General features: G+C 55.0%; 1 protein-coding gene across 2 annotated transcripts in view; it reads right to left on the reverse strand.

The window, feature by feature from the left end:
• Positions 1-433: 433 nt before the first annotated feature.
• Positions 434-23,729, reverse strand: part of NTN3 (netrin 3) — a 32,496-nt gene continuing 9,200 nt past the window's right edge. For both annotated transcript variants that reach the window (XM_063414750.1, XM_063414751.1), the window contains 6 exons: positions 22,352-23,347; positions 15,773-15,961; positions 9,351-9,500; positions 8,026-8,079; positions 1,248-1,322; positions 434-982 (listed from right to left, as the gene is read on the reverse strand). In XM_063414750.1, coding sequence (XP_063270820.1) covers positions 654-982; positions 1,248-1,322; positions 8,026-8,079; positions 9,351-9,500; positions 15,773-15,961; positions 22,352-23,318 — 1,764 coding nt within the window. In that variant the 5' untranslated portion in view covers positions 23,319-23,347 and the 3' untranslated portion in view covers positions 434-653. The remainder of the gene's footprint in view (positions 983-1,247; positions 1,323-8,025; positions 8,080-9,350; positions 9,501-15,772; positions 15,962-22,351; positions 23,348-23,729) is intronic.

Here is a 23,729-nt window from a genome sequence, read left to right on the forward strand (position 1 = left end):
CCTGCCTCAGTCAGCAGTGCTGGCCCATGTGAACCCAAGGTCACCGGGGAACCAAGCCTTGTAAAAGTTTGTCCTTCTTTGTAGAGCTCCTGGGGCTGGACGCTCTGCAGCACTGGAGAGTTTCCACTCAGCCTGCCTGCACATTGGAATGATGAACAGAAAACTCTGACCTCCTGTTCCTCCTGGGCAAGGAGAAAAGCAGAGAGAGGTCTGGCAGCAGCACATTTTCAGAGTGAGGAAGAATCATACCCTGGATGCTGGAGAAGAGAGAGCTGTCAACTGAGATGTCAGCACTGGGCAGAAGACAGCTGTGTTAAAGGGAATATAAAAGGCTTGAAAATGAGCTCCAGAATGCCAAGAGCAGGACACCAATCCCCTTCAAGCTCCTTCAGGTGACAGGCACCCACAGGACCTCACTCCACTTTGCTCCTCATTAAAGGTTTGTCATTACTGCATTATTTTTAATATACACTTAAAGGACTGACACGCACACCCACCCGTGCACACGCGCACAACAGGGAACCATTGCCAAAATATACACTATAGACAAAGAGTCCGTTCACACTATATATATGTACAGAGTCTGTGGGCGCAGTCTGCAGCGTCCAGCTGGCCTGGGGCTGGGCAGGGGGGACAGGGTGGGTGCAAACCCCTCAGGGCTTCACGCACTTGCCCTTCTTCTCCCGCCGCTGCAGTTTCCGAAGGCGGCGTGTCCAGGCGTCCCGCCACTGGATGACCAGGCTGTTCTTGTCGGCCATCAGTCCAGGCCGGTCCGTGGAGTTCTCGCTGATCCCCATGACCAAGTACTTCTTGCTGATCTGGATCTTGGGGCACTTGCAGGACAGGTCTTTCAGGTGGATCCACAAAAAGTTGTCACCACGCTTGACCCGCTCGTCACGGCACTTGTAGACAGAGAGGATGTTGATGGTGAACTTGGCCCAGTTGGCCACTGTCTCCATCTCAAGGATGTTCACCTGGACCACTGAGGGAAAAAAGGGGAAGGCATAGTGATGGCGAATGCTTTGCCTTGCTCCCCAAAGGCAGGCTGGGGATAGGAACTGCCCTTCCCCAGCAGCCCCACCTGCCTCATCCATTGCAACTTTGGGAGGGCTGATTTGAGGACCCCTCTCCATATGGAGTGTCCCTCACCCCCTGGATGCCTTCATCTGCCCCACCCACAGCCAGCCCTCATCTGCCTCTGGGGCAAAGCCCAGGGTGGCTCAGGGAGGTCGGTCGGAGGTCCTTACCATAGTCCTTCTTGCAGTACTTCTTCATGTTAATCTTGTAGTTGCCCTTGGCTGGTTTGCAGTAGGAGTCACAGTCTGCGGCAGAAGAACAGTGGATTGAGCACTGAGGGGTTCAGGCATGGGGGGACTCATCCCACCACAGGGGAAGAGGGAGTGGGGTGGAGGAGATGGCAGCAAGACCCAGCCTGGCAGAAGGTGGTGGGTACTTGACTCCTCTGAAAAAGGGCCTGGGCACTGGTGGGGATGGGGGTTTCTTGAGTTCAGCTGCTCCCCTGGCACCTCACAGGGGCTAGGGGCTCAAAGACCAGCACGAATGGCTGATACCACATCAACTGGGAAGGTGGCCTTGGGTGCATTGAGCAGACTCTGTCACTTGTGGTGATGGTGTCCTGCAGGATAAGTCAGCACAAGGATGGTGGAGGAAGCCTGGGGACTCCTTCCAGACACAGAAAGGGATGGATGGGAGGAATGCAGGTGAGGTGATAGTGGCCTCCATGGAGGGCTGGCAGGGGCCATGGCCAAGGACAGTCAACAAAGCAGCTGTGACCCTGCAGTCCTGGGTGAAGTGGGAAAAGAGGATTTGGCACCAGTCCCACAGTCAGCCCCAAAGAGGGCAGATCCAAAGGCAAGTCTGACACCAGACCAAGGGGCTTGTGATGCTCAAAATGATTTAGCTCTCAGGGGTCAGAGTGGTGGGAAGCACTCTCAGGGGACAGCCCCTCCAGGGACCCGTGCCTCATGGGTTTCCATAAGTGGGGAAAGGGACTCAGGCTATGGGGGAGGAGGCAGGTGAGGGAAGTGGCTCTGCTCTACCACGTCACTCCTGCTGCCCAGGCATCCCCTGCTCAGGCTGCTCCAGAGGGGCTGGGGAGGCCACCAGGCTGTCCTCCACCACCCTGCTGTCCTCCAGGAAGCTTTTTTCTGTGCATTTCTAAAGCTCCTAGATTTGCATCTCAAGCAGAGGGACAGGAGGGAATGCCTCTTTCCTTCTCCCCAAAGTCTTTGATCCCAACAATTGCCCGAAGCAGCCCTGTTCTCCTCCTTTCTTTCCCCTGCCATCTCCCTTTGAACATCTCAATTTGTCTCTTTCCAAATGGCATGTTTTTTTCTGAGCTCATCTTTCTTCTTTTCTCTGCCTTTTGCAGGTTCTCCCTCTGGTTTGGCCCCGCGTCCCAGGACAGAGCCAGCAGCCTCTAAAGTTGTCTTTGTTTGCGGGTTGCCACAGTGATCACTGGGGATGGAGGCGAAGCTCTGGGGGAAGACGGGGAATAACAGAACCCTGTGCCAAGGGGAGGAGGAGAAACAAGGAAAGAAAGAAGCCCAGGAGCACAAACTCACCCTGGGCTCTGCTGTTCTCCTCTCTGCCCAGCTCCTCTTTATCTGGGACTTCATGCCACCTGTTCCAAATTTGTCAGTGATAGAAGCAGTGCAGCGTGAAGCTAATTCTTGGCAGAAGGGGATGAGCTCTGACTCTCAGTTCAGCCCCCCCATGCTGCCACACTGCCCCTCTGCCTGGGCTGGCAGAGCTGCCTTGGCCCTGCTGCCTCCCCTGAAACAGCCATGGGGGCTACAGAGGGGGCTCAGGGCCTCTCCATCTGGGGGGTGGCTGCTGAGTGTGCTGCAGTGCTTGGCAGTGGCACTGAAGGTGCCCCCACCCACTGCATCCCTGGGATGTGCTACAGCCTCAGCCTCAGGCTGCTGTGTTCTCTGGGATATACCACAGCCCCATCCCAGACCCCACCGTGCCCTGAGACAGGCCACAGGCCACCCTGACACAGCGCTCCGCTCTTTCCTGGTCCATTGCAGGGACTCTAAAGAGAGCCTCCACCTTACTTTGGGGAGCGCCCATCAGGACAGGAGACTTTTTCCTCCCCAGGCAAGGGGGCACAGAAACCATCCTGCACCTGGCACCAATTGCCACAGGCCTACCCATGGACACTGGGCTCTGTGGGGCAGAAGGGTGGCACAGCCTGGGTGCTCGGCTGGAGCTTGGTCTGGGCTAGGCTGCTGGAGTGTGGGGTGATGTGTGGTGGAAGAAACCTGTGGGGCAGCCTCAGCCAACCTGCCACCCCCTTCCCTTGGCAATGGGGGTGAAAGAAAAGCAGAAAGAAATCCTGTAACTGCCCTGTTAATCATCCTGCTCATGATTAACAACATAACACTGTGATTCAAAGGAGCCAGAAAATTGTGTTGGGAATTAACAATTTAGGATTAGTTTGGGGATTTTTTTAACCACGGCTTTGTGCTGAGGAACATTCCTCAAATGTAAAATCAATTCCTGCTTCAATTATCTAAGAAACTTGGGAAGAAGAAAAAAGGTCTAAATAACTGGAAGCGTTTTCATTCCTTGGCCCTGAGCACATGACCTCCTCCATCACTGGGTGTGGGGCAGACACAGGTGCTGTGGCTAGAAAAGTGGCAAGGGATGTCAGGGCAGATGGATCCTGCCTGCACCCCGCCAGCTGCCTCTCCCTGAGCAACCTGTCCTGTTCCTGCAGGGTTTTGCCATGGGAGGGCTCTGCTCTGGATCTCAGCCCCCCCGGTCCTGATCACAACACAGCTATGGACCATGATTCCATCCTCCTGAGCACACTGGGATGCTGTGTGCCTGATGGGGCTGCTCCCACAGACAGGCCCTGACAGCACATGGCTTTACACGTTCCTCAGGGCAGTAGGGAGAAGAGCAGCTTTTGCTGCCATTCTGCTGTGTCTGTGCAGCTGGATGGGACAGCCAAGCCCCACAGACAGGCTGGGGGTCAGCAGAGACCTGACACAGCCCATGGCATGAAAATGCACCCACAAACCCTGAAATGTTTCTGCATCTCTACATACACGATATACTACAGCTCCATCCCTAACACAGCTGCATCCCTGGGATTCACTGCAGCCCCATCCCAGGCACAAATGTGTCCCTGGGACACGCTACAGCCCCAGCTCTTACACTGCTGCATCCCTGGGGTATGCTACAGGTGCAGAGTGGGAGGAGGCAGCTCATAACCAGAGCCACTGGTCTGGTGTGGGCATTCCCCATCCCCGTGGGGGAGAGCGTGTGTGAGAGGTGGCAGGCTTGCACATCTGGTTTACTTCTCCTCTCCTTGAAAAAAAAGGAATATTTTGTTTTAAGAGAGATGTAACTTAATTAGGTGCTATGGCTACAAATCTTTTACTTCTTACTTTGAATTCTTTTAAAGCCCTCTTCTGTGCTCCACCAGTTTTGTTAATTCTGCTAATGAGAAGCATGATTTTATTTTTTTCTGCTAGGTGGAAAATATTTTATGATAATAATAATAAAAATTATGAGAAGTGGACCCAAGACATTTCATCACCAAGCCAGTCAGTTTCTCAGGCACAGATATCAAAGCTTGACCTCTAAGGATTTGGAAGATTGGAAAGGCAGGAGAAAGCTGGGAATAGTGATGCAGAAAATGGCAATGTCAGTGAAAAGCCTGGGCACACCCAGGAACTGAACCCCAGCACGGAGGAGGATGGGGAGAGGGTGGGAAGCCCATCACCTGAGCCTGGCAGCCCCGAACAATGTCCCCCTGTTCCTGCAGCCAGCACCTGCTGCCAGAGGCAGGGCGGAAGGTGGGGAAATGGGGGGAGCAGGGTCTTGGAGGCTGCCTGAGGTGCTGAGGGCCTCTTGGGGAGTGCCCTGCTCAGAGACAGCAGCAGGCTCCTGGGGCAGAGGGATGTGGGCAGAGGGGCATCAGGGTGCCGGCAGGAAGGACCACTGCTGGCAGCCCTGCTTGCAGGACAAGCACACTGGGTGCAGGTAACCCTGGCAGCACCAGCCAGGGCAGCAGCACCCCCCCATCTCTGATGCCCTCCAGCGAAGGAGCAGCAGGACCCCCACCAGGTCCCCCAATCCTGCAGTGGCACAGATTCTACACAGAGGAAGCTACTTTGCATTAAGGATATTTGAGCTAGAAGCCAGAAATCTTAAACCAACAAATCCACAGATAAATTGGAGGCAGTTTGAAGCAGACCTGCTCTGCTAAAACAGAGCAAACAACCCAACTCTCCACCAGCGCTGTTTATTTTTGTGCAGCTGAACAACTCAGACATCATTGTGAGACTGTTCCTATTTACAAAGCACTGGAGAGGAGTCACCTTGATTAACTCTGCTCCATGTGACACTCTCTGTTGGCAATAAAACTGGCCAAATCTCTCATTCCGTCACCCCCTTTTTTTTCCTTTTCCCAAAGCCTGATGTTCCCAGCTCCCTCCTCACAACTGGCAGGGTGGGTGGGGCAGGCAGGAGCAGAGGTGGTGATGGTTTGCCCTGACCCACACAGCTCCTCCCAGCAGTGGCACCATCACTTCAGCTCAGCATCTTCCCAGCAGGCAGGATGTGCACTCCAAGTCTCATCTCTCCCCCTCTGCCACAGTGAGGAGTGAAACCTCACCCAGATCCAAGGCTGCTCCTCACCGTCCTGAAAACACCCCCTCTTTTCCAGAGCTTCTAGGGGCAGGGCTGTGAGAGCTCAGCAGTGCCCACAGCTGCTGGGTGGGGTGCCAGGCTGTGCAGAGGTCCTAGGCTCTGCACTGCTCCTTGTGGTCCAAGTGTGCTAAGCCAGCACCAGTCTGCAAGGAGTGATTAGTTCCTCCTGTGCATCTCCCCTCTCTATCCCCATCCTCACACTTTACTCCCACCAGAGGAACACAGAATCATTAAGGTTGGAAAAGGCCTCCAAGATCACCAAGTCCAACCTTCAACCAAACACCACCACGCCCACTAAACCACATTGCAAAGTGCCACATCTACTTGCTTTCTGAATACTTTCAGGGATCATGACTCCACCACTGCCCTGGGTAGCCTGGTTCACTACCTGACAACCCTTGCAGGGAAGAAATTTTCCCTGATGTCCAACCTGAACCTCTCCTGGAACAAGTTTCCTCTTGTTCTATGTCTTGTTCCCTGGGAGCAGACCCTGACCCTCCCCTGGCTGCACCCTCCTGTCAGGGAGTGGTAGAGAGGGAAGAGGTCCCCTCTGAACCTCCTTTTTTCCAGCCTGACCCCCCCACAGCTCCTTTGGCTATTCCTCATCAGACTTGTGCTTCAGAGCCTTCCTCAGCTCTTTTCCCTTCTCTAGACACGCTCCAGCCCCTCAGTGTCTGACTTATTGTGAGGGGCCAAAAACTCCACCTCTTCAACACACCTCATCCCTGGCTCTCTCCTACAGCCAGACAGTAACAGTACAGCCTGTAAAATGTCCCCAGAGGGCTGGAGAGCACATCCCAGGCACACACCAGCCTGGGAAGAGGCTGTTGGCATTTTCTACTGCCAAGGCAAGGTGGCCATGGTAAGGGGAGCTGGGGATGTGGATACAAACAGAGCACCAGCTCTCCAAGAAGGGTGTAGGGTTACTTGGGATAGATGTATACCAAACAGGGCACAGAGAAGCTGTTCATTAAATATGGGTGTGGGGAGCTGGAGGGGCCCCTGCTGTCTTCACAGCAGCATGTGCCATGGGATGGAGTGGAAGATTGTTTGGGATGTCCATTCCACCACAGTGGAAGGCAGGGGAAGACTGGGCTCTTGGCGACAGCAGGAAGAGGGGTGGCCCAAGGAGGGAAGGGGCTGCTTCTTTCCCAGCTTCTCCCTCTCCACCTGGCTTGGAATCCCTACAGGGGAATAGACCTGGGGTGGTTGGGAACAGCCACACTGCAGTGCTGAGGGGAATGCAGAAGGAAGAGGAGGGGAGGGACGAAAGCCCTGCACAGCCCTCTTTACCCTGCTGGGTACATCCTGCAGGGTTGAGAATGGTGGCACTGGATCCAGGGGCTGGCACAGCACTGCTTGGTGCTACTGGGATGTGCCATGACACGGTGGGAGCTCAGGGCACTTGGGTGGGACCTTGGTCCCTGGCCAAGCTGGAAGAAGGACCCTGATCCACCAGTGCAGGGAGCATCCATGCACCCACGCAGAGGTGTCCAGCTTCAGCCAAGCCTCTGCAGAAGCACAAGTGAACCTGCAGCTTGTACTGAGATGCCAACCATCCCACTCCAGTCTGGGCAACCAGTTCTTGAGGAGCTCTGAGGACCATGGCAGCAAAGCCTCCCTTGCCTTGCAAGGCTTGCTGTCTCTCAGTGGAGCTGTCACCTCTCTCTGGGTGACCACAGCAGTGACACTGGTCCCTCCATTGTCCAATCACCCATGGTCCCATCACCCTGTGCAGCCAGGACAAGCAGCTCACACCCAGATCCTTCACTCCTCCAGATCTGGATGAGGTGAGCACCATGTCACCCACGTCCCAGGGGAGACCTGGCAGCCCGTGCCCCAGCACAGGGGCACCAGAGCCTGCCTGAGACCTGCCAGACCCCCACTGCCCCAGCACCTCCCAGAAACCTGGGATCTTGCAGAGGCCAAGCACACTGAGCAGAAACCTCTTGTACTGTACTGTACTGATAAAAGGAGGTTAAACCAAGTCAGCTCCCAAGTACCAACTGGTGCCATATGCCACAACCCCTGTCTTAACCTGCCAAGGGATGGCAAGGCCCCAGTGGGCTGCATAACTGCACTCCTCTTTGGGGGTTTGGAGATAGCATTTCCTGAAAAAGTCCATCGATCTTAGTCAGTTCCTTTCCAGAAATACACAAGATTTTAAATCTCAGTAACATCTTCCACCAAAATTCTTTACCATTAATTTTTTGCCAAATGGTTTGGTAGAGCTCAGCCCCTCCCAGTGCTGTGCCAGGGAGAGGGGAGGTGGGATTTACCCCCAGGTCCTTGGCAGGGCTGGGGCCATGGACTTGGTCTGGGACATGGAGCACTTACCCGTAGGTGCCTCCGTGCTGGTGACCAGGGAGGTGGGGTTGATGGCAGGAATCTCTGGAAAAGAAAGGGAGAGGTATCTTAAGGATGAGATCCCCAGCTCTGGGGGTGACAACTGGGCAAAAGCTCTCTGAAAATGGGCCACAAGGAGATTTTGTTGGTCACAAATGAGAGATGATGGGATGAATCTGACCTGACCATTGCAGACCACTGAATAGACCTGGAGATGCACAAACTGAGTTCAGTAAATGGGGCCAGGTTGCAATTCTGCAATCCCCAAGCGCCCTAAGTAGTTGTGTGAGGATGTGTGCTCCAGGGATTGACGCTCCCCAGGTGCTCAGCTCATCTGAACTCAGTTTGGACATCGGATGAGTGCTTGGCTGATCTCAGCATGCTTCAGGCTGCCCAGTACAGGGATACATGTGGGGTAAGATAACACTTTCTCAGGACTCTTGGCAGCAAAACCTGGGGGAATTTCTTTCCTAAACTCCAAGCTGGGGAAGAACAGAGAGAGAGCAGCCATCTCCACCAGTCACCTGCACTGCCACTGCTCCAGCAGCCCAGTAAATGCTGTAGGGTGGGAAGTTGTTCCTCTGCCACTTGGGTCAAATTCAAACCCACTGTGACAATAAACACAGTTTTATGCTAACCACAGGCTCTGGCCTTGCCCCAGAAGTGACCACACTCCGGGCTCAGCTGGGTGAGGAGAGCATGTGCTGTACCAAGCATGGGACCCAGTAGAGCTGTTTCAGCCAGCTGGAAGCACTGACCCAAAGGGTCATCCAGAGCCTCCTGTGCTGGCGCAGGTGAAGCCCAGGTCACCCCAGAAATGATCAGAGAGTCTCTCCACTTCCTGGAGTTTTACATTCCCCTGGGGAACGGTTTCTCCCCCCTCAGGGACCCCTACAGCTTGTAACCATGTAGTTTAACCCTTCCTCTCCTTTCTGACCCTATTGGCTGTGTCCCAACTAGCCCTCCCTGGGAGAAGCTTAGATAAGACCCTCTTCTTCCGCACTTGTCCTCTTTCCCCTCTGGTCACCACCTGGAATAAATGTCTTGAACTGCAGCTGGGGGTCAGAGCCTCTTTTGGAATACTTTGTCCTCTCCATGAAATATTCCTCCAAAGCCCTCTAAGGTCTGAGCTAGCAGTGGAACACTGGAGGGGCTACAGGGGGATTTATATCTCTGGAGAACATCCATAAGGACAGACAGCCTCCTGTCTGGGCCTCCCACCCACCACAAAGCATCCAAGGTGACTGGGGGACCAGGGGGCATCCCCTAGTGCCTGTGGGGGTCCCTGAGTGCAGGGCAAGGCGTGGGGCACTCACTGATGCAGGGGGCAACCGGCGAGCGGCTCTGCTGGTAGCCCTTGGCACAGCGGTTGCAGGTGAGGCCGGTCACGCCGTCCTTGCATGGGCACTGCCCCGTGGTCTGGTTGCAGGTCTTGCCGGCCGCACCAACTGGGTGGCAGTCACAAGCTGGGTGCGAGAGAGAGAAATGGTTATGTGAGAGGGGAGGCACAACACAAACCCCAAACTGGACCAAAGGTGCAGTCCCAGAGGGGTGAAGAGGTGGGGGACCCTTTCAGAGCACCACTGGAAATCAGCTTCTGGGGCTGGCACAGCACAAACCCAGCTGGACCCATGGGCCTGGACAAACCATGGCCCCACACGTGCTGTGAGCAGCACAGGCAGAAGGATGAATGGACAAAGGGTTGGCCGGGGTATGGTCTTGCTGACAGGGATGCTCAGGACGAGCACCTGGAGCCTCTGCAATTCCCACAGGTGCCTGCAGCCACCAGCTCTCATTTAAGATCTTCCCCTACCTCAACTCCAAGGAGAGGTTCCTGTTGCAGCAGTAAAAAACATTTTCTCTACTTGCTCCCCTACCTCTGAGCTTTTCAGTCCCTGGAGCTGAACCATCACTGGTGTTTTACACAAACCTTGACCTTGTGTTGGTTTTAGAATGAAGTAGGTTTTCTCAATGTTTCCCGAGCTCACAAGCCTCAATGCCCCTCCTGACTCCTGGAGACTCTGGGCAAAGGATGACCCCACACCTTTCTACCACACTCTCTCTAAGGACAAGCCACACCTGAGGTGAGTGAAAGTTGTCTTTGCTCTCAGAAGAATGCTGCATCATGTCACACTGGATAATGGACCCACTGAGGATTGTCTACATGGAGGGAGATGGAGATGGAGATGGGAAGGAGATGCTAATTCAGGAGAGGACCTTCCCATCTGCTTGCCTGGAGCTGGGCTGGCTGTGAGCTGGAGGAGGTTATCTTGGCCTCCATCAGTGTAAGAGTTGAACGTGATTTCAAAGCAAAACAAAAACATCTCCTCCACCCGCCCCCACAGCCCCCTGATGTTACCATTTCCCTAATTTTCACCAGATGGGACTGGTGGGAGCACCATGGCACTCGAGCCCCCCTCCTGCACAGCCAGAAACCAGAGCGAGCAGCCTCTAATGGGGACCAGATGCTCCATCCTTATCAGATCTTGGCTAGGACTGGAAGCGGACATCTTTCTGACAGGGATATTTTGGGGGCTCAGCTGTGATAACAAATGGCAGTGAGTAAGGGAGTCTTGGCATGATGCAGGGCTGTTGGAAACAGGGGGCCTTTCTTGGGCCCCAGTAGTCCATTCCTGGTGTAAAGCTTATGGACAGACATAAATCTCAACCCAATCAGGATCCAGTTCATCTAGCTGATCTCTCTCTCCATGCAGCAGAAGGTGGATTTCAGTGACTCTGAATGTGTTACCCAGATCAGTAATTAAAGCAGCTTTGCTCATCTTAGTGCACAACCCATCACTGTCATTGGGGTATGAGCTTGGTCTCTGCCAGACCGATCTCTGCTCATTTGCCCGGCTGTAGTGGGATTTCCCACAGTCCCACAAAAATACACTGTTCCTTCCCATGGGGAGAGCATCCCATGCAAGAGCGCTTACCCTGATGGGTCCCGCATTGCAGCACGGTCCACCCCACCCCTGCAGCTGTAGCATCTCCGTTCTTCCTCATCCTGACAGAACCTGGGGAGGGGCTAGCTCAGAGAGCCTATCCCAGCCCCAGGGAAGGCAGGGCTGGGGGCAGGGTGCAGCTCTGCACCGCTGCCCACACACCAAGCCCTGCTGCTCCCAGCCTCTGGCTGCCAGGATCTGGCCCATGGAGCTTGAATGGTGGATTAAGTCACTAGCTTGGAGCTTAACTCATCAAGCTGTGCTTGCCAGAAAGCATGTCTTGCACCTCATATTGAGGGTATTTTTGCATCTTGAGGCTTAGCTGCTACTGCTTCACCAGTTTTCACTGGAGAAAGCTCACGGTTTACAGCTTTGTTTAAATTACTGGGATTAATGTACAGCCATCCTTTATTTGACTTTTCAATTACCACCATTGAATTAATCATGTAGGTTGCTCTGCTTTTTCCATCCTCCCAGCTTTTCTGTCCTGCAGGGTCCAGCAGTGATGCCGGCAGTGGGAGGGAAGCACTCCCTGCTCACTGGCCGGTGGCCGAGGGCTCTGCTCAGTTAGACACAATCTGCAGCCAGTATTTTTGAGCCTATTTCAAGCACGCTGCATCCCATCAGAGACAAACCGTGGTTGAAGAGTTATTTAGTAACACATGCTGGGGTTTGTTTAAATAAGATGTAGTAGTTCCTGGCCTCTGGGTTAGTGACTTGCTTCCTGAATATTAACTGAGCCATCTGCAGCCTGGTCTAGTGGAAGGTGTCCCTGCCCATGGCAGAGAATTGGAACCAGATGATCTTCAGTGTCCCTTCCAACCCAAACCAGTCTGTGATTCTGTGAGCAACTGCCTTCACTGCGACACTCAGCCTCTGCCCTGGGCCAGTGCTGTGGTAGGTGCAAAAGCCTTTGTTCTAATCCACAGCACACTGTTTCCATATACCTGCCCAGCTGCCAGGATCCTTGCCTTGACTTTTTCTTGCAAGAGTGTAAATACCTGAGCTGTAGGTATGGGACACATCTTTAGGAAAAACAAGTCCAAATTGTCTTGCCACAGCTCTGTGTATTTATATGCCTCTCTGGACCAGCTCTCCATTGCCAGCACCTGGGACCTTGCTCCTCCTCTAAGGAGTTCCAGCAGATCCAGCCCTAGATAAGGGAGGGGTGGAAATGCTTTCTGCTTTACTGAAGGAGGGGCAGCCAAAGAAGCAGAAGCATCAGGGATTTTATTATTAACTCTGTTCCCTGAGGGAGAAGCAGGAACTGGCTCCCCAGATCCAGGGTACCACCTTTGCTGCCAGATCCTCCTGAACATATGCACTGTGGCAGGGGTCGGCCCCGTGCACATGTTCATCTGGCTCGGCTGAGCTTTGCAGCACTTCCAAACCACAGGCAAACCCTGCCAACCCTCCGGAAGCAGCATCCCCCACCCAGACTGGCACAGCCCTGCCCGTGGCTTGGCACAGGGACAGAGGTTTATCTGCAAGGGGGGATCCGTCCCACTCCTCTCCTTCTCTGCAGCTCAGGCATCACTGGCTGCCATTTCTCCTCTGCTGCAGCATCTGTGCTCACCCAATCCCATCAACTCCTGGGCATCCTGGGATTCTCTGCCCGCCCTGTCCCTTCCAGAGGAGCCACCTTGGATCAGAGATGCTTTCCATCACTGTAATGCTGCACAATTACTGCTCTGTGAGGGTGGTGGAGCAAGACTCACACTGACAAATGGTGGGCAGAGGCAGATGGGAGCAGCCAGACCCCCTCTGCCTTCCCCATCCTCGGAGATGATGGAGAGAGACTTGAGCCTCAGCCAGGTAGGAAACACTGCAACCTGCAGCAGTGCTATGTTCAGTAATCCTCCCTGGTCCCAGCCAAACCCAGCTTACTTTATTAGCTTTTGGCATTTTTTTCTATTATTTCTCTTTGGTAAGTGGTCTCTTTCCCATCTGGAGCAAAAACTGAGCCCCTCCATGCCCAGGGAAGTGGTGCTGGGGGCTCTGTGGCCCCTGGGGAGGTGAATGCCTGCATGGTGTCCACTTTGCTTGGGATTGTATCAGTTTTGGACCAAAAGTAGAAGGAGCTAGTCATAGAATTACAGAATATCCCAAACTGGAAGGGACCAAATATGATCACTGAATCCAAGTCCTGTCCCTCCACAGACACCCCAACAATTCCACTCTGTGTCTGACAGAACTGTCCAAACTCTCCTGAAGCTCTGGCAGCCTCAGGGCTGTGCCCATTCCCTGGGAAGCCTGGGCAGTGCCCAGCACCCTCTGGGGGAAAAGCCTTTCCTTGATATCCAACCTAAACCTCCCTAATCTGAAGAAAAGCAGAAACCGTTCCTTGGGGAGGGCTGGGAGGTGAGGTGCTGCCTGCAGGAGATGAAGGGTGAGGTGAAGGCAGCACAGCCACCCTGGCACCTCTCAAGTGTTGGGGGAGAGCTGGAGCTGCCTGACAGCCCTCACCACTTGACAGAATCCTCATGGAAAAAAGAATTTTGCTGCAGTGCCCCGGTTTGGTGGTGCTGCAGCAGGAGCTGGGGGCTGCTGCCATCCATCTCTGGCCTCAGCAGAGCCAGGATGTCTCCCAGGAATGGTACACAATCTGGGATGCTGTGCCATAGACCATCAGGATGCACGTCTTGTCCTGCCTCCTCCTCTTCCTCTCTCCCAGTGTCTCCCTGTGTCACGCTGAAGATACTGGCACCTGGCACAGCTCGGGACCTGGCTGCCTCCTGACACAATCTTCATCAACGGCGTGGTTCCAGGGCCTGCCATGCCCACTGCCGTAGCGGGGGCATGGCTTGGCCAAGGCCACAGGGTGGAAACAGCTTGTGGTCCCTGGGAACAGGGGCTGTGAGGGGATCGAGTCGAGTCAGCTGCTTGGGTGTGGAGGCCCAGTGGCCTGCCACCAGGGTGGTCATGCCTCAACCCTGGAAGGGCAGAGGCAAATGGGGAGAAACACCCTTTAGGTTAGAGTGAGAAAAGGCCTCCGTCCCATGGGCCTTTGCAGTCACAAGTCAGTGTTGTAAGTTCTGTTCATTCACTGCTTCATAAGTTAATGCCACCCCAGTTCAGTCCCTGTTGACCATCTATATGCCCTTTCCAGAATGTTCTTCCCTCGCTCAATCCCCATTGGCTCTGTTTTGCCACAGTGCTCCGCCCCTGTTGCCCTATTGGTTCTCCTGACCCCCTAACCACGCCCTTCCACCACTCTACTTTATCCCTATTGGCCCTTGACCTTCCATCCACCCCTTTTCCCCCTTATGTAAGCCTGAGCCCTCAGATCTGTTCCTGTTCTTGTCCCTGGATTCTGTTCATGGTTGATCCCGTTCCTAGGCCCCTTATCCTGCTCCTGCCAACAAAGCAGCTTTTGGACTATCAGACGAGAACCCATCCCTGTGCCCAAATCGTCAGCAGTTTTACTCTGGTGAGCCTCGGACTCAGAGATCCCATTGTGGCTTCGGCCACAACACTTGTTGAAAATTATTAGCTCAGTTTGCTAACAAGCTGGCTGCAGGTAGGCCTCCTCCTTCCAGTGCCTGCTCAGGCCTGCTCCCGCTGTGACAGTGAAATCATGGGAAGTTTCTCCCTTCACTCCATCCTCTCAAGCATTGCTGGCAGTAGCAAGGATGAAGAGAGGCTATTGGCACATCACAGGCAATGGAGGGATTTCCTTTATTATATCCCAACCTGAATGAGCCAGACCTCCAACAGCACTAATGCACCCAAAAGTCAAATCCTTCAATTTGTGTCCATGGCCACAATGTTAGTGGTCCAAAAAGCAGCTCCAGTAATTCCTGTAGGCCCTACATAAACACACGAGCATCGTGTTCTTGCAGCAGTGAAGGGGCCCAGTGCCCACATGGATGCAAAATGCATTGGAGTAATACTGAGAGTAATACTGTGCTCCCTTCCAGGAGGGACGCACAATCAAAGACACAAAAACAGGGATCAGGGATGAATTCTCAGCCTCTAAATGGTCATGGCTGACTTCCTGCCCATCTGATTTTCCAGTCTGGATCTCAACAGTCCTTGGGGACAGGCAGGGTGTTTTCTTACCTCAAATTCTTTGGTGAAACTGTTGTTTAGAAAAGCCTTCACAGACAGGCTGAGCAGGGAGAGGGAAGAGGAACCAGACAGGCTTGGCCAGGAGTTAAAAAGAGGGAGAGGAGAGGTACAGGTCCCATGATGTTTGGCACAGGCTAGGGACCTTGAGAGGTCAAGTGCAGTTTGATGGCTTGGAGCCAGTGTAGCCCCTGGCCAGCTCAAGGCCAGATACCAGGAGCCATGGTGCTCAGCATCTCCCCAAAAACAGGTCCCAAGAGACATCCCATAGCTGAAAAGCAGTGAGATGTGACTTCCACCAGCATCCCCAGCCCTTCAGAGCAGGGAACCCATGCTCCAATCATGTCTATATCCCAGACAACATCCATATCAGAGACAGGGTTTCCAGCACATTTAGTCACATCTACTTCAGCATCTCCTCAGCATCTCTCCAAACACTGACCAGTGGAGATGGTAACTGCAAACACACCAGAACCCTCCCAGGCTCCTGGCAACCTACAAGGGAGAGACCCTTCCTGTAATCCTCCTCCACCTCTGGTTGATGCTGGGCTCCAAGTACCATCCTTGCCTGGTGCCCTAGGGGTGGTAGAGGTGATCAGGGTATTGGCTGGAGCTGACCTCCAGCTGCCAAAGTGAGCAGGACATCCCAAGGATGGGAAGCGAGAGCAAGGAGAGCGAGAGAGATTCTGTCACTCATCTGCTCTCATGGAGCCCCTCCAGCTTACCTTTGCAGGCCTTGCGGTCGGTGATGGCCTTGCTGAGGTCGCGGTAGAAGCCCTCCTTGCAGTAGTGGCAGTGCCTGCCCGCCGTGTTGTGCCGGCAGTTGAGGCACACGCCGCCACTCTTGCGCCCCGACAGCTTGAACAGCTCCATGTTGAAGCGGCAGCGCCGCGCGTGCAGGTTGCAGTTGCAGGCTGTGGGGGAAGGGAAGAGGATGAGGGCTGAAGATGCAACTCAGGATCCTCTGGGTGGGCTGGAGCTGCCCTGGTGTCCCCCACTGTAGTGGGGAGTTGTGCTGGGATTGGGATGGACACAGCACAGGTTGTCCCAGTGTGCCATCCAAATGTGTAGCACCCAGCACCCTGTGGGGCTGGAGCTGTGAGGTAAGGACAGAGGAGAAAAGACACGTGTAGGAACTGGCACCACTCGGCTGGAGGCAAGCAAGTGTGGGATGGAGAGCTGCAGCTGAGGGGTTTGGAAGTGCCAGCAGGGCACTTGCAGCCCCACTGTCCCCCCTGCCCCTTCCCTGGCAGCTGGCTCTGGTGACAGAGCCCACCCGGCCTTCCAGCAGGACCACCCACCTCATGCAAGGCTGTGGGACAGCCCTCCCCTGCAACTGAGCCCCCAACTCTTTATATTTACAGCTCCATCTTGTGTGCATGAGCCACACACACGCACACACACACACACAGAGAAATCCACAGAGCAGCCCCTGTGTGCTCACATCCCTGTGTGTGCATGCAGGAACATGCACAAGCACATATGCACACAAACATACACGTGAACATGTGTGCACACACACGTGCACCAAAATACCCCCAGAGCCGTACATGTGCCCACAGGCAGGCACACACAGATGTGCACAGAAACATCTGCACGCTCTTACATGTGCACACACAAATTAGCCCTGGGAAGCACACAGCCCTCCTGGCTGATTCCATGTGTGCGAGATAAAAAGGCAAAGCACTGCCCATTCCAGCTTAACACTCTTGCAAAAAGATAATGGGAACAAGATTTCCTTTGGCAAAATGTGACGCCCTGCTCCCCTGGCCCCGGCCCCCTCCCCATGCTGGTAAATTGAGGTTGGGTGAGAGCTTTTCCAGGCATACTGTGAAATTCATTAACGTGTCGGCCCAGATTTAACTGCCTGGGCCTGGCCTGGCGGCCGTGTGAAGTTGCCTCCCTGCAGCCAGCAGCGCCAGTGGGAGCTTCACCCCGCACAGATCAAACACTGCCTCGCCTGCCCCAGCGCTCCGGCCACGGGCATGCTGTGGGGAGAAACAGCAAACCCCCACCGTAAAAAGGAGGTTTTTGGAGGCTTGAGTTGAGCAGAAGGTTAGTGCCAGCACACTCAAACCTCAGCTGCCCGCAGAGCTCCCCCGAGTTATGAGATTAGTGAGAAATCACATGGTAGGCATCAAAATAACACCCGGTGTGGCCTTAGGTACCTTCAGGGGCTTGTTCCTTTTGAGCTATTTTCTTTTTCCCTGGTGACAGTGGAAAATAGGGATTTTTAAGGCAAATTCTGGGTTGTGGTGTGTGGAAGGAAAATAGCAAATACTGCCCAAGGCCCTGGGTAGCGCAGGATGCTGTTGAACTGAGGACGTTGACATTCAAACAGGCTTTGCCAGGGCTGAAAGAGACACAGTGAAGTATCCTGACAACCAGGATGCTCTTGCACTCTCCACATAATGGAACAGGGATAAGATAGGGTGCCTTTTGCTACAGAACTGTGGCAAAGGAGCAATTTTTGGGAGGAGAGGGAACTTGTTTTCCCCTTGCAGCACTGAAAGGCAAGTGGGGTCAACCCAAAAGGCAGTTCTGTGTCTCTCTTGAAATGCCCCCAACATGTTCTGGGGAAGGAGATGGGCTGGCAGACCAGAGGGGAGGCAATCGGCAATGGAGGAGAACTGTTGGGTAAAAGATTTGCTGCCCTCAGCACAGGTCCCTCTCTGCCTCCAGTTTAATTGGTGAGAGAGCAACTGGCAGGGCCTTTTCCTGGCATCATTGACCCTGGCATGTCCTGATCTACCCCCTGGCCACCTTTCCCTTGGAACATGCTGCAGACCCTCTGATCTTCCCAGGAGCTCGGTTTGGGGAAGAAACCTCCCCTGGCAGCCCAACATCATCCCCTCTCCTTCAGGCAGTGGTGCTGCCTGCTCTGGGCTGGTGTCCATAACTGCCAAGCCGGCATTCCAGAGCCAACAGGGGCACCTGGCTGGGCTTGGCCACACCAGGTTAGGTGGCCGTCCCCACTCCTAGGGACAGGGTCACACCAGCACGTACGGCAATCCCCTCATCCCCTGGCGCAGCCATCCGGAGCTAATCGGGGCAGACAGGTCCCCCTCTTACCCAGCTAAATACTCTCACTGTTCCTCAGTACTGAGGCAGTTGTAAGCTCTGTCTGTCTCCCGTTAATCACTAATTAAGGGCTTGAATGTTCCCTGCTGTTTGGGGTATTAATAAGAATTTAATTGCACAGTTTGGGGCTAATTACCTGGTAGCTCACTTCCGCCCTTGTACAGTATGCCCAATTAAACAATCATATCATCAATTAAACAATCACAAGATCTAATAATTTGCAATAATAGACTAATTAAATGTTGACACCTTGCAATGGAGCAATCTTTTGTCTCACTTTTGATGGTGTTTGAACCCCTTCCCAGCCCCTGGCCACCCCAAAACCTCTCCTCCTCCAGACTGCTGCAGATGTAGGAGCCTGGAATGACAGCACGAGGGGCTTTGAGACAGAGTCCCTGGCACGGGACAGGCAGCGCCGTGCACCGAGGCACACGTGGGACAGGCAGTGGAGCCCGCAGGACAGGAGCGAGGCTCACCGCCCCTACAAGTTCCCTGGGAATAATTAGGGAAGGCAGCCGGATCAGCGAAACCCTAGACCGCCTGCTGCTGCCAACCCGCAGCAGATTTGAGCTACGCCCCTGCTTTGGCTGGAGGAGAGCCTGGCTGGGACACAAGGCAGGATGAGACTGCACCTCTCAGTTCCATGGTAGCCCAGACCAGAACAGCCCCTTTCCTCTCATCCACGCTGTCCCGCCATCCTGGGGAAGTTGTTGGGAGAGAAGGGCTTACTCTGCTGCTGCCAAGAAGCAGGAGGAGAAGGACGAGAGAACTCTCTCCAAGGGGCTGCGAGGAACAAAGGCACTCCATCCCCATCCCGGGTGAAGCAGGACTCGGGATGGTCAGACAAGTGTAAATCTTCTCTGCCAGGATGGCTGCCTTCCCCTGCACTCCAGATCTGCTGAGACACTGCACTCGGGGGGCGGAGGGGGTTGCCCAGGCAGGGCAGGGGTGGCAGGCGCATGCTGTCCGCTTGCCCGCCTCCTAAAGCCATCGCCTTCCCCCTGCTCCCCCCAGGAAAGGACCATGGCTGGTGCTAGTGGCAACTCTCTGGTTTTCACCACGTCTACTGGGGAGCAGGTGCAGAGTACCCTGTCAGGGGAACTCCCAGGGGAAGGGAAAATGTACAGTAAGGGGCACAGGGCACAAGGGAATTACAAGTGATCCTCCAAATCCCACCACTGCTCCGGGGATTGGTGTTTTCAGGCACCGACATCCCGGTTGGATCACCGCATCCCCCCCGAGCAGCCCGCGAGGTTTTCCCAGGAGAGCACCGCCCCTTCCCCGCCGAGGCCCCGGATCAAAGCAAGCCCCGTGCATTATCCTGGTGCTCCGGAGAGAGCTCCTGCCGCGGCGGCCACAAAGGGAACAAGGGCTCCCGCATCCCTAGCGAGTGCATCAATTACTTCCAGTGGCTGCCTCGTGCTAATCCGCTTCCCCTCCTTCCCCGGGCCGGGTGTTTGGGGGGCCGGGCTGCCGAGGGGGCGACCGGGCTGCCCGCAGAAGCTCGTGGGTGGAGGCTGAAACCGGCTGCAGTAGTGGGGAGGAGGAGGTGTAAGTCTGCAGAGGTAAAGAAGGGGGGTCCCCAGGATTCTGGTAATCCTGCTCCTGCCAGCCCCTCTGCTGGGTTATCCTTCACACAACCTGTCCCAGGCGAAAAGATGGGGGGATACTTGGGTGGGGACACATCACTCTTCCCTGCCCTGGACACACCAGAGGACATACAGAGCTTCCCAATACTGGCAGGGCAAGTTCCCTGCGAGACATGCAGCCCCTACGGTGCGTCAGGAGAGCCTGACGTGCCTGAGGATCGATGGTCTCCAACCACCAGGCACGGGGCCATGCACTCTGCAGCACAAAGCTGGCACCCGCCCTCTTGCCAAACCAGCAGCTTAGCAAATCCACTGCCACTGTCCTGGCTGCGACAGACCCAAACCTCCCTGCTTGCCGAACTCACGCTGACCCCCTCAACCCTGCAGCACAATGATGTCCCCACGAACGCCACAGTCATCCTACGGCAGCCATGGTCGGATTGTGCCCTGTGCCAGTGCTCAGACTTCAGGTAGTACTTGGCTGGTTCACCTGTGCATTTCCCAGAGGCAAAAATTTTGGTGAAACAACAAATGTTTGTCCTCACCTCCAGCTGCACGGATGGATGTCCCAGCATCGTGCCATGCTGTAGCACATCAGTTTGTCCCGGTGCTGGAGCAGGCAGAGACTCCCATGCACTGGACTGAGACAAACCCCCATGCAGAGTGCTGGGGAGCACAGAGCCAAGAGCTGACGTATCCCAACATGACCTGAAGCTGTACCAGCCCTACGGATCCATTCTCACCCCCTTTTAGGGCGCTGAGATCCCCCACCCTGCCCCCGGGCTGTCACTGAGCTGCCAAGCTCCTGCATCCACCCACTCTCCTCCTCTTCCTCCCCACTCCCCAGCCACGCCTGACATCCGCCAGCACGAGCTGGCATCACCGCTGTCTGACCACAGGACAGAGTCCGAAACCCCGCAGCCCCCAGGCTGAGCAAAGGGAACTTCCCGGGCAGCCTCTCCTTTTAATTGGTGCTAATTGCTGCGTCTGTTCGTGCTGGCTGGGGAGATGTCATTGTTGAAAGGCACAGAGGGGAAGGCTCGGGGAGCTAATCCAGCTTTCAGCCGCTAAGCCCTTCGAAGTCGGGTAATGGAGAAGTTCTTTCAGGTCCCTTCAGAGAGGGCACAAAGCCCGAGAGGGGAAAGGGAGAAAGAAGGGGAGCGAATCAACAGGAAAAAACTACTTTCACACGCAGCTCGGGGAAGGGTCTTTGTGTGCAGTGCTGTCGGGGGGGCTTGAAGGGATAGCACTGCGGCCCCGCCTCCTCTTCCCTCCCTCGTTTATCTTTTCAGCTCCATCTGCCAAAAGGGTGACGCAGCTGGGGGCAGGATGCTCAGCGCAAGGGACCCTCACTCCGCCCAGGACGAGATGGACAGAAAACCTGCAGATGCTACTCAAAAATGAGCCTCCTCTGGTTTAACCCCTTTTGTGCCACTACAGCTACCTCCACTGCTATGCTGCTGCTGTACTGGAGGACGTGGAGTGAGGCAGGTGCAGAGTGGGGGGCACAAGGGGACAGCCAGTGGGGTGAGGTCCTCCTTGTGCCCTGGGGGTTTCCATGGGCTCACACACCTACTGGAGACCTCCCCTGCCTGACCTGCAGCAGCCCAGGGAGATTGCAAAGTAGAGGGGTTTTTCTGAGCTCCAAAACTCATCTTTCTGAAACAAGTGGAAAAGCACAAGGGCTGACACATTCCCACAGGGCATGAAGTGGCTTAAAGCATCAGCTCCAGCACTTGCTTTGAATCCACTGCCTTTTTAGCCATTCTTAGAAGAAATCTGCTGTAACATGTATATATTGAAGCGGACAGCTGGGTTCTCAACAAGACATCGATCACAAATACTAACAAGTCCTTCTGACCTCTGGCACATCCACTGAGCCTTTCAGAAGCTGATTAATGGTACAGCTTTCCCTTGTCTCCATCCTCCCACCACCCCCTGAGACCTGGGCTCCTGTCCAGGAGGAGCGAAAGTCTGTTCCTCCCTCTCCCAGACCTTCACAGGGCTCTGGCATCCCCCAGCACCATCCCAAAACAGGACAAAAAGCAAAAGTCTCCACCGGAAAGATCGACGAGCAGAACAGCCAACTAATACCAGTTTGATGTTTTGGAAATGTTTCGTTTTGGTGACAGTATTTTTAACTCATGGGAGCCTTTGCAAGGACAGACAAGCTAAAAACACCACACAGACTGAACATGAAGGATGAAATTTTGAATTAGGAAGCTCAGCCTCTGCCAGGTTTTTCTGCCTGCTCCCTGTCCCCAAGCACATCTCACAGGGAACTGCTGCGATTGGCCCTCCGGCCCATGGACACTGGTTTGCTGCCCAAGGGAAACAATCCCAGATGGGCGTCCCACACTGAGGTCTGCTGACTGACTGGAAGACACCAGTGATTTTTGAGAGGGTTTTGGTGCTTTGGCTCATAATGGGACCACTGCATCTCTGACAGGACACCTGCAGCAGAGATAGGGTAGATGGCTGAGCCTTTCCCAATCCTCCAGCACAGGAGATGCTCCCCAGCATCTCTGGACAAACACACTCCATCGCATTTGCTCAGTACCCATCACTTCCTACCCTCATGACCTGTTTTAGCATTTCAGCCCTAGAAAACAAAAATGTTTAAAAGTGCCTTACCCAGACACTCGTTGGCCTCCCGGGCACTAGCCCGCTGCCAGGGCCGGTCGTAGTGGAAAGGCTTGCAGCGGTCGCACTCAGGTCCCTCTGTGTTGTGCTTGCAGTCGCACACCAGCTTCTGCTCCTTGTCCTTAACGCAGCGCGCCGCGTGCCCGTTGCACTTGCAGCGCCCGCCGACCTGCAGCTCCCCCACTGCATAGTAGTATGGGGTGGAGCCCGTGCCCCCCTCCTCCTCGCCGGCGTCCCGGCTGCCCAGGTCACGGAAGAGGTGCGGGCGGCTGAAGACCACGCGGATGTCAGTGGCCGTCACCCAGTCCTGGAGCACGGGGCTGCTGTCGAAGTCCTGGGCCGAGGGCCGCCCGTCAAGGGTGCTGAAGGCAATGAGCCCCCCAGTGAGAGGGTAGAGGTCAGTGAGGCCGTCAGTGCACAGGGCCTCCTGCTCATTCTGCTTGGTGACCGTGGCTTTGCTGGGCTTGCCGTAGATCTTACGGCACTGGGAGGAGTAGTACTGGTACGGCACCCAGGTCTTGCCATAGTCCATGGACTTGAGGATGGCGGTGGACTCGGGCCGGGGTGAGCAGAACTGGAGGCTGACATAGACCACCTCAAACTTCTTGCCAAGGGAGAGGGTGAGGGTGACATTCTGGGGTGAGTGGTGGAGGGTCTCCGAGCGCCAACAGGTCATGTTGGAGGCAGTGTTGAGGTCAGTCAGGTAGGCAGGCGGGTGGGCTCGGCGGGGGTCCGAGGCGTTGCAGTGCCGTGTCGGGGGCTTCCCGCATGTGCTGGAGGCTTGAACCTCCTTCCCAAAGGCAGCGTTGACAAATTCAGGGATGCAGCGTCGAGGAGCACCGCTCTCATCGTAGCAAGGGTCTGGGGGGGTCTGCTGGGCCACAAAGGGGTTCACTGTCTGCGACAGGCCCAGCATGGCAGTGGTGAGGACCAGGCGCAGGAGCTGCAGGACCTCCATCCTTCTGGGGAGAGGGAAGTGGCTCCTCCCTGGAAGAAGAACAAGAGTGAGTGGCACCAGCGGTGCCATGGCCACAGCACCACCTGTGTTGGGAGGGCTGGAAAGGGATGGGAAACTCCCCCCTGTCTGGTCCAACACCTGTACCCATCTTCCCACCCCGTACCACTGATGCAGTATCCTGGGAGTGGGGCAGGGAGGCAATTACTTTGTGTTGCCTCATCCACACCAATCCCTCACTGCTCACCAGCAGGACTGAAATACCACAGGAATGGGAAAAGGGCCTAAGCTTTTGATGGAAGAGGTTGAAATCAGGGTACAGCCCTTCCCTGGCCTCTTACAAACTGTCCTGTGGTGACGGGAATGTTTCTGCCTGCCAGGAGCCCTGGCTGTCACACACAGTTCAGAAGTCTT

This window comes from Prinia subflava, chromosome 17 (genome assembly GCF_021018805.1).
Source record: "Prinia subflava isolate CZ2003 ecotype Zambia chromosome 17, Cam_Psub_1.2, whole genome shotgun sequence".
Lineage (NCBI taxonomy): Eukaryota > Metazoa > Chordata > Aves > Passeriformes > Cisticolidae > Prinia > Prinia subflava.